At 41.1% G+C, this 10,043-nt stretch overlaps 2 protein-coding genes across 3 annotated transcripts in view; one reads left to right on the plus strand and one right to left on the minus strand.

Annotated features, from left to right (window-relative positions):
- Positions 1 to 3,390, plus strand: part of LOC106808324 (protein N-terminal asparagine amidohydrolase-like) — a gene marked incomplete at its 3' end in the record, with an annotated part of 19,076 nt that extends 15,686 nt beyond the window's left edge. Inside the window, exons 10-12 of the mRNA XM_014810992.1 lie at positions 235 to 348; positions 1,305 to 1,468; positions 3,366 to 3,390. Of these exons, the coding sequence (XP_014666478.1) occupies positions 235 to 348; positions 1,305 to 1,468; positions 3,366 to 3,390 (303 nt within the window). The remainder of the gene's footprint in view (positions 1 to 234; positions 349 to 1,304; positions 1,469 to 3,365) is intronic.
- A 1,583-nt stretch (positions 3,391 to 4,973) lies between these two features.
- On the minus strand, positions 4,974 to 10,027 carry LOC106808312 (UPF0193 protein EVG1-like). Of its 2 annotated transcripts, XM_014810973.1 has the most exons (7): positions 9,988 to 10,027; positions 7,467 to 7,579; positions 6,964 to 7,026; positions 6,584 to 6,754; positions 6,212 to 6,337; positions 5,797 to 5,897; positions 4,974 to 5,355 (listed from the first exon to the last, which is right to left on the minus strand). In XM_014810973.1, the coding sequence occupies exons 2-7, from the start codon at positions 7,552 to 7,554 to the stop codon at positions 5,224 to 5,226; spliced, it is 681 nt and encodes a 226-aa protein (XP_014666459.1). In that variant the 5' UTR covers positions 7,555 to 7,579; positions 9,988 to 10,027; the 3' UTR covers positions 4,974 to 5,223. The 2 variants fall into 2 exon arrangements, with proteins under 2 accessions (XP_014666459.1, XP_014666460.1); XM_014810974.1 differs by lacking the exon at positions 6,584 to 6,754.
- Between the last annotated feature and the right edge of the window lie 16 nt (positions 10,028 to 10,043).

Raw genomic sequence — 10,043 nt, forward strand, 5'->3', positions numbered from 1 at the left:
TGGGTGAGGTTCAGTGGGGGAGAAGTACAAGTAAATCTAATAGTAAGTAATATGCCCCTTGTCTACTCAACCTAGACATATAGTCACTAATGTGAGATGAGGTAAAAGTCAATTACAACATGTCATCTAACATTGGGGTTCATTTCAAATGCAATAAAGAATTTGTTGCTAGCAAGGTTTTAACCTGCCAGCATGTCTCTTTTAACGTTTCTACTGTGCATTATGTGTGTGCAGGTGCTAGATATCTATGACTGTGCTATGAATCTGCTGAAAGTAGGACCATTTACGTATGATCCCATGAGAGGTGTTGACCTATGGTTATCTCAAGGGGATGACTTCATCCGACAGGTACAAGACTAATAGATCTACTGGGTTAATTGTTACTCAACCGTGAAGATTGGAAACGTACTGCTGACGGTTCACCTCTTATCAGGAGGCTTTCTAAAAGCTGACTGATGATTATCAGTTTTGACCACCAGATGGTGTGGTGGTCAATAGCTTAGTCCACACGTGACTGAGCCTGTATCCCCCCTCGTCACGGTTGATGTTCGGGGTTTTGCGGATCCAGATGGCCTCCTTAATCCAACGCCTGATTTTGATTGGCTCGCGATCGAAGATCTTCGAATTGAGTCAGTCAGTTTTGAGAAAGCCTCCTGATAGGACAGGAGGCGAAACGTAAGCTGTACGTTTCCAGTCTTCATGGTTGAGTAACAATTAACCCAGTTAGATCTATTAGTCTACCAACCGATTGAACTTATTTAATGAGTTAGGTACAAGACTCTATAACAAAAAATAGCCATGTATCAGCTTCAACGGCAATGAAAATTGAGACCAAAATATGACATGAACACTAATCTTGACTAGATTATACGTAGGGAATGTTTCTTTCCATTCTCGTTTATATATCATTCATTGCGTGAAGGAATTGTCCTCCCCACCATTAGTTTTGATGCTATTACATAATTAGAGCTGTACACATTGTCAGTTGCGGTGTTAGAGTCTGTAAGATATCGTATTAACTTGCATTATTAATGATCGTCATTATAGTCACTTCATTAGATAGATAGATAGATAGATAGATAGATAGACAGACAGATAGATAGATAGATATGGATAGATATTAGATAAATCAGTAGATAGGTATCATTTCTATTATTAATCTGATCACGAAAGCCGCACTGCTTGCAAACGATGGTATGCACTGTTTATTATGAAAATCATCGGATCACATTCACTGCAAGAAAGGTTGCACTGCTTGGGGTAGAGTTTTAATTTGCATTCTCTTTCTGTCTCCCCGTCTGCAGCACCTTTCCACGTCGCCGGAGGTGGAGCCTCCACACTTTGCAGCTCAAGTGCGCGCCTCACTAAAGCACATCCAGCAGCATCCGTATCCAGACGTGACGATATTCCCCGACAACAAGGCGCGGCTCTACCGCAAGGACGACAGCGGCCAGTGGATACGGATTCGGTGAGAAGCGCTCGTCATTGACCAATCACAGGACGTTCCGTGCACTGGTTGCATCATCATGTGGCAAGCACGTGTAGACAGCAAGAAGCCTTGCTCAGCAAGTAGAAGCCTTGATGAGCAGCGCCTTCTAGTGTCTAGTGACCGAGTAACTCGTCGGAGCGATCAAGTGGCGACTCCTGGTGGGATGTGAAAGATATTGCATGGCTCCACAAAAATTAAATCTGTAGGAGTGAAGCAGTTATTAATGACAATTGAAAAGAACTTGACCCCGCACTTTGATCTACCTACCGTTGCAAGTCACCAAATGAGTTCTGAGTCTGGGCTGTGTCAGCAGTTACGAATACGCTGTCTGAATTGTCAATGAAACCTTGTTTTATAAGGTGGATATCTCGACATGTGTTAATATCTCATAACCGACAGGTACCGAATCTGGTGTGCACAAAAGATATTTAGTGTCATACTTTGACAGTCATAGTAGTAATTCTGGTTAAATTTGATATTTCAGCCGCTTAAACTAAGATCTAATATTGAGAATGGTTCCAACTAGCAAAATAAACACTGCGGCGTGTGTAGTGGTCTCTTTTTGATGTCGTTCCACGTCTGCTGGTTAAGGTTTCAATCTGAGTGAGGTAAGATGTGTTCTTATGGCACAAAATGGTGCAGAGGTAGAACTACGGGCCTGTGCTGTAGTGCGTCCATCTACAACATGCACGACTGAACGTGTCTACGACATTCCGTCGTTCATGCATATCTTTCCAGGTAGTACCTGGTAAGCACGTACACATCCGTGTTTAGCAAAACTGCTGCGAACGGTCAGTGACAACATTAAATCTTTCGTTTTGTCCCCGATTTTGTTAGCTTATTGCTTACATCATGGTGAGTATGAGCTTACATTTATATGTTGAGTCTCCCTGAAACTAGATCACTAACTGGCCTATTTTGATCTAGGTGTATGCTTGTTAGACAAGTACTGCATTGAAGTTTGCTAGCAGAACATTCCATTATCATGCCGTTCGTAAGTTTGTGGATTTCTAATGTTGATGTAGAATGAACCATTTCAGTTGGAATATATGTTAAAATAAAGGCGATTACTGTAATATCTATGTAAATGGAAAAAAGGAACAATTTTTATTCTGGTCAAAGAATAAACTTCAATATCATATAGTAAGTATGACATAGAGCGTCAACTAAATATCATAGGAATAGGCAAGTGGTTGAAGTAAGAGTAAAGCACTACAGTATCTCAAGACTGTGTAGTGGTAGACAATATCAGGCCTAAGATACTGCAGTTAACTCATTGTAATAGCTTATTAGGTGCGGCTTCACCCTCCCGTTTGTTGGGTATGCAATACCGAGATTATCACAACAATATCCAGAGAGACCGGGTACAAGCAGGCGTTGTGCAAAAGATCCGTATAGCGGGAAGCGTAACATCGTGCAGTTTTCGTCACACATCGGCTCGGCTATGGTGGCCTTCGGTGGGGGCATTTGCTGCTGCTGCTGCTGCAGAGCCGCGCTGCGCGGCAGGGGCGAGTTTTTGTTGCTGGCGAGTGATCTACTGTAGCTACGTGTAAAAACTGGCACGGCCACACCACCCGTGCTCGCGTATTCGCCCGCCCACGCCAGCGCAGGTGCTCGCACGACGTGCCGTCGCCACGGGCAGCGCGGGGTCAATAGGTTGGTAAAACCTCGCACTGATGCAGTCAGGCGCCGGCACGGCGGGAGCGCGTTTGAAGATAGCATCTGCGCCACCCCACGTGGAGCGCCGTACGACACTTCGTAAAAAGCTCTGTGATAGACATAACTCTATACTCGGCAGTAGTGCCCGTCATCGCGTAGCGGCCATTGAGCGAGCGCGTCATCGCTGATTGACAGCATTTCTGGAATTTTCTTGTAGGAGCCACTACGTCTTAGCCATGAGGCGCGCCACTCCAAAAAAAGTTTAGGGACCGTTTGGAGATGGCCTCAAGCCGTCCATCCCGAAATGTCGGTTGGATTGCGCCCAGTTTTCGCGGAGTGCGTTTTCAGACCCCTGTCTCAGATATCTGTCTAAATGGACAAAAAGGGGGCGGCGTATTCGCTGTTGGGGCGCGGCTTTGCCGCGAGCTGTGGGCTGCGCGCAAAAACCGGGGCCGCAAGTCCGTCGAGACTTTCCAATCAATCGTGATGTTGTAGTTATGACAACTGCACAGTTTCCACGTACATTATATTGTCTCTGATACGCCCAACCTATACTAATAATTATTAATTAGATATCTCTCATTGCTGTTGATATTTCGGCTGACCCCCTTATTACGGGGGCTGCATTATTTGCTATCTGTACAGGTTGTCTTTATGTGTTGTTTGGAGAGACAATTTTTAATGTTTTGTACATATTATATCTATATACACATACATGCATATAAAGATATATATATATATCTATATATATGCAAGCTGGTGTTTTATATTTTGCTAAGTGCGTGTGTGTATCAGCTACCTCAGAAATATGGGCTGTCAACTAATCCCAGTCATACGTTTACCTCTAATCTTGGTGCATTACATGTGAAGATATTTTTAGAGTACTAATACGCATACTCGTAGTATTGCAAGAGCTATGCCACATGTACAGTGAAGCGGTTGTGAAGGGTGCTGATGGTTAGATTGTTGACAGGAATATATACCACAGCTGCTGTGCAGAACACAAACGGTAGGAGTTCGTTGTTTCTTTACAGAGTTGTAGCACGCGTGAGCTCATAATGCTAGCTAGAGTAGAGTTAACCATGCAAAAGGCTGAATATTTTATGGCATTGGTTGTTATAGGTAAAAACAATCACCATAAGAACAGATTCAGAATAATGCTACAATGTTGCACCTATTTAATTCACAGCAATGTAAGTTTTGCAAATAACGTTGTTGCCGATGAAATGTTTAAGGATCCTTGTAGCATTTGAACTTTGTATGTAGTTACTAGTAATTCTTAAACATTGTTTCAAATTCTGTGAGTGCACTAACTAGCTGTTCATCTGCCTACCTGAAAAAATGTTAAAAATGATAATATGGTCTTTATAAGCACTTAATATTAGCATATGCAGTATACAAAAAGTAGTTTAGAGGTGACGTAATTATAGTTATCTATTACAGCAATGACTAAAGCTGTCCTGTTTCTCAGGTTGGCAGCTCTGTGCTTCTGGATACAAGTGTGGGAACGCTATTAGTAGTGATAGTACAAACACCGAGTTTGTTTGTGCATTTGTCCAGGTGACATAATAGTGTGAATTTATTGAAGTTTTATCCAATATATAAACAAATAGTTGTGAACCTAATTACGATATGGCATTGGTGGTTGTATCTATTTTATTCAAAGCAAGGATATACACAACAACATGTTGTTGTGTATATATCCTTGCTCAAAGCAATGATTACAAAGCCTTTTTGGCACTACTATTGTGGATAACTTGTTGCATAGTAGAGGTCAGGGGATTTTGCTACACTCAACCTCATACGCGAACTACCAACAAAGTAATGTTGCCGATAAACCCAAGGTTGTTTACTGATCCTGTCTTACGTACACGTACACAATATGATTCATACCAGAAGTGCTTTTATTTCTATTATCTAGTTATTCCTAGAGTACTAGCTAGCATAAGACCCAGCAACCCCAGCTACCTTAAAGCATATTCCATGGATATATATACATCAGAATGTTAGATGTAGCTATCAGAAGTGTTCATACATATTACACACTTTTGTGAACCATAACCTCGTGTTTAGGATCAGCTTGGATCATGTGGATTAGCGAGAGTGGAACTTTCCGGCCGAGGATTGTTAGGCCGTGACTTTATGTTAATGGCTTCTTTAAGTTCTGCCGTCCTCTTCTTGTCTAGCACCTCCATCTCTCGAATTTTCTGTAACAAAGGCACGTCACTTGTTGTCATACCCGACTGGTTCGCTGTGATAGGGGAACCTACCTAAACAATTTCGACCTTGCATAGCGTCGTGACATAGCATAATTGTCTATTGACTGAATGTAGAAATATGTGAAAATAAAACCAGCAATAACTATGGGTCATAGCCCTTGTGACAGTTCAGGACTATTGTGTAGTGAGCAATGATCACATATTGCCTTAGCTAGACCAGCATTTGTTATTACACAAGCTACTTGGTTCACTTTAGATGCCCACGCACAAGAGAATGCTTGTGATGGAAAATTCTATATAGCACAACAGGCCAGAAATTCAACAGGCTGAAAATCATTGGTGTACTTACTGCTGAATTTAATATGACACTAAACACTTATTGAACTGTCACAGCAAAACTTTACCAAATGGCACATGGCAGCATATTACCATGGATATTTCCGCATTGATTGCAGCACTGTATTTGCTACGCTGGCCTAGATGCTGCATGTCTTCCAGGAACTCCCGTCTCTCCTTGATTTCTTCTTCCACTGAACAGAGACATGTGAATGGCATCAGAAAGAGATACCACTGCTAACGGTTCAATAGGGTGATAACACGTTTATTTTGCAAGCCAACGTTCTGAACTACTATAGAAACATTATTAATTTCATTTATAAGAAGTTTTGCATATGAACTATTATAAATGCAGGAAACTGATTTGATTAATAAACAAACCACTAGCATGGCTATTTTTAGAGACGGCAAGCAGTCCAACAGCATCCATTTGGTATACTATGTATGCTTTGCAACTTAATCTGTGTGAAATTGAACTCTAACTACGCTCAATGAATTGAGCTCTTACATTCCTCAAATCTATCATTTCCTAATTGAGGTTCAATGACAGGTTTTGGTGCAGACTGCGGAATGCTATCTTGTCCATATGTCATGAGGTTTTGCAATCGCTCCTTCTCCTTTGCAGAGGAGGCTACTGTTAAAAAGTATAAACAACAACTTTAGAAATTAGTAGCAAGTAGTAGTGACAGCAATGATACTACTAACATGGTTTGGTATATAGAAGGTACATATTTACTTTCAAGGTAATAATGTTAAATACTGTTTTGTCTAATGATCCTATCAACAAACAAAGATTTTCAAACAGTTCATTTAGCATGATTTCGACAAGATGGTTGGGTCACAGAAAAATTAAAGAGAAATCATAGAAAGATGTTCATACAATATCTTTCTGGTATGTAAGGATCCCTCTCATAAGCACCAGATTGCACTATTTGTTCTTTAGTCCTGTATGTTGGCCTCTGTATATGTGGCTGCCTACTTATTGTAACCTTCTCTCTATGCTTTGGCTTCTCATCACGCAAAACGCAAGTGATTGGTAGACTATCTCCATCTGGAAACATTTATATGGATATTCAATCTTAGTTACCATTTTACCATTGTCATGATTGATCTGCAGAGCAATACCACACACACTCACAGAAGCATCCGGATTTACAATGCTTATACAATTTTCCAATAAATGCTTTTCTCCATGAAACAAATTTACGTGATGATCTGAGACATGAGCCTCTATTATGGTCCAGCAGTAAAGGCACTTACTTTTGATAGTTTTTGTCAAGTGCAGCTGCAATAAACTGTTTAACTTGGATTCTTCCATCATAACTGAAAGTGAAACATCACCGTGGGAATTCATTCACTAAATGAATAATTAACCTATTTGAATAAAATCTAAAGTAAAATAATTACCTAAGTGGGCTTATGCGATATGATAGGCATAACAGTTTAGGTATTAATACTTGCAGTGTACATTGACCTTTATATAACGTCGTTATATTGACATATTATGTTGACGTTTCAGTATAACATGCTGAGAGGGTCTATGTCCTCCAGGGTACTGCCGGCTCCTTAACCCTAACCATAACCATATCAAATAGCTACCAGGGTACGTTCCGGCAGTACCCTGGGGGACATAGACCCTATGAGCATAACTTATACGTAATATAGCTTATGTGGCCACGCAGCCTGTTCGGGTTAGTATTTGTCTGAGTTTGAATACTTTAGTGCTAACGTACTTTAAATTTAATCAAAAAGTGTGCAAGTACCTTTTAGAAGTCTTTGTGTTCCTTGGCTATATGTTGTTGCCGTCCGCGGATTGCCACGTGTCACATTTTCTCGCCTCGCTTTATCCATCGTGAACGCAAATTCCCTAACCTACCTGCAATGGAGAGCATTGTTGGAGTCATAGATAGGCCTACAATCACTGATACAAACGCTGAAGGGGTCGTTGTCGTATCACTATCAGGTACTACAGAAGTGTACCCTACCTAGCCCTAGCCTAACCCTTAACTGTAAACCTAAACATACCTCATATAACAAGTGCGCGGAGCACAGCGCTCATCTACGTCTACTGCGGTGACTCTGTGGTGGAGTGGTGGGATTCTAGTAACCCTGTTAGTCCAAATGTGTTCACATACGCGCCGAAACAGTGGAAGCACGGGGATGGTATCAGGAACCTTCTCAAAGGAATGTTCGTTGGGATTGTTATTAAAGTTCCACAAGATGGCTGTACGTTTAAGTGTCTTAAGATTAAAGATGGAAGCTCGATCCCATCGTACGTAGTAGCAACAACTATTTGCAGAAGAATAGGTAAGCACTCATCCATTTACCTACGCAAGCCTACAGGCTGAAATAGAGAGCTGCCACTGTAACTAATGCTCAAGGGATCGTTGTCGTATCAGGTACTACAGAATATGTACCCGAGTACATATATGTATACACAAAGTGTAGACTTGTACTACAGAAGTGTACCCTAACCTAACTCTACCTAACCCTAAACATACCTCATATAAAATATAAAACATAATACTAAACAACCTAAAACTACTCGCGGTACATATCTGTAGTACCTGATACGACAATGACCCATCTGCGTAACTAATTAACGCAGGCAAAACTACACAGTACTATCACACCACATGCCACTGGCAGTGCCACTGGCAGTGGCATAAGTTACATGTACACACATGACAGTACAGAATGCCATAAAATTATACGATTTAAGGAGCATAAACCTTCTTCAACCAAATTTAGCTTTGAATTTCACTGTGACATTGTAGCCTCATACATTTAGGCATGTATAGATTCTACTAGCACCCGACAGTCAAATTCTTTCTACAGTAAACAATCCATGTTTAACCCTCCTCTGGGGTCAAAGGTATTCCACTCTTACTCTTTCGCATGTCAGCGGAATGTACATTTCATGGTCCTTTCAATAAAGCATAAAAATGGTAGGTCACTGCTAAAAAAAAAAGTTTTTCAATCGCTCCGTCAGACCATGTCCTCAGAAAATGTCTAAAATCTGCCCTGTGCCCATTGACCTTTGATATGTGACCTCCAATTTCGGCCAGCGATGGCTTTTCAGTTTTCCTACCATGATGTGATGCTATACATATAATTATACACGACTATCACGAGCTATAGGTCGAGCCGTTTAGATTTGTGCCGCAATTCTGCATTTCCTCCTATACTTAAGTTAAGGAGGGACACCTCTTGACCTTTGACCCCAGCTTCGACATCCCAATCGTTTTCGGATTTACCCCGCCCCCCACGGTCCGAATATCGTGACGTACGATCGAGGCGCGTCAGATTTGTGTCCAACTTGATTGACGAGGCCCGGACGGACGGACAATCATGCCGATTCTCATAAGCTGCACCTGTACTACGTCAGACATGAGCTAAAATATAACATAATACTAAACACCTAAACTACCTCGGATACATATTCTGTAGATGACTGTGGACTGCTAGTAAAACTAAGGCTGTCTGCTCCTGCGACGGTACCGTCGCGATTATTTTTCTCTTAAAGTACCGGACTGCGGTACTGACGCTGATTCGGTTTGAGCTGTTTTCCTTGCATATACATAGCACATCCAAAATTTTAATTTTTTCAATATGTGCCAGCAGACCGCAACGGCTAGTTGCCGCTTGCCCAAGTTATGAATGGTCGCAGGGATCAACATCCCATCCGTTTTTCTAATTATTTTCCTGTTTCTGGTCATTTTCATATCTTTATCTGTTAACATTTTTTCCAATTACGCAAAATTAACATTATTTATTTACAACATTTTAATAACAACAATTAATTTTTACAACAATTAAAAATTAATTTTATTTTAATTTATAGAGTGGTTTAGGCGCTTTTTAGCGTTAGTTAGGGTTAGGCGTCTAGGGTTAGGGTTAGGGTTAGGGTATATGGGTTATCAGTATTATATCGTATAAATCGTATATTATATATCGTAATCCAAAAGCAACCGGTAGTTATTATCGCCGATAGATTGGCGCTGTGCCATCATACCTGAGTTGACGAAGAAAAAATTCGTCGACGGTACCGTCGCAGGAGCAACAGCAAAAAACTAAAACTTAAAGGCCGAAATCGTACAGCATTAAAAGCTTGCGTTAACGCCTTTGCATGTCCATTTGCTTAAATCCGAATACAGAGGATCCCAATTGAGCTTGTAGTACTCCCACATGCAAATAGGTGTCCTTATATAGGTTAGATATAAGGGTTCCTCCTACATAAATTATTTGGCTTTAACAGCAGAGTAGATAAGCCACTTAACTTACAAATATTTGGGTGTTTTCGGCTTGCGTGGCGTGTGTGCGCTCTGTTTGTGTGCGGA

The sequence above is a fragment of the Priapulus caudatus genome, unplaced genomic scaffold (genome assembly GCF_000485595.1).
Source record: "Priapulus caudatus unplaced genomic scaffold, Priapulus_caudatus-5.0.1 Scaffold268, whole genome shotgun sequence".
NCBI classification, from domain to species: Eukaryota; Metazoa; Priapulida; class Priapulimorpha; order Priapulimorphida; family Priapulidae; genus Priapulus; species Priapulus caudatus.

What these genes read in the sequence shown, in the direction of transcription:
- LOC106808312 (XM_014810973.1), bottom strand. Translation starts at nt 7,554, where the DNA reads ATGGATAAAGCGAGGCGAGAAAATGTGACACGTGGCAATCCGCGGACG. An exon ending in CTTGACAAAAACTATCAAAA is followed by an intron (nt 6,755 to 6,963) that starts GTAAGTGCCTTT and finishes AAATGTTTCCAG; the next exon opens with ATGGAGATAGTCTACCAATC. An exon ending in AAATGATAGATTTGAGGAAT is followed by an intron (nt 5,898 to 6,211) that starts GTAAGAGCTCAA and finishes GTCTCTGTTCAG; the next exon opens with TGGAAGAAGAAATCAAGGAG.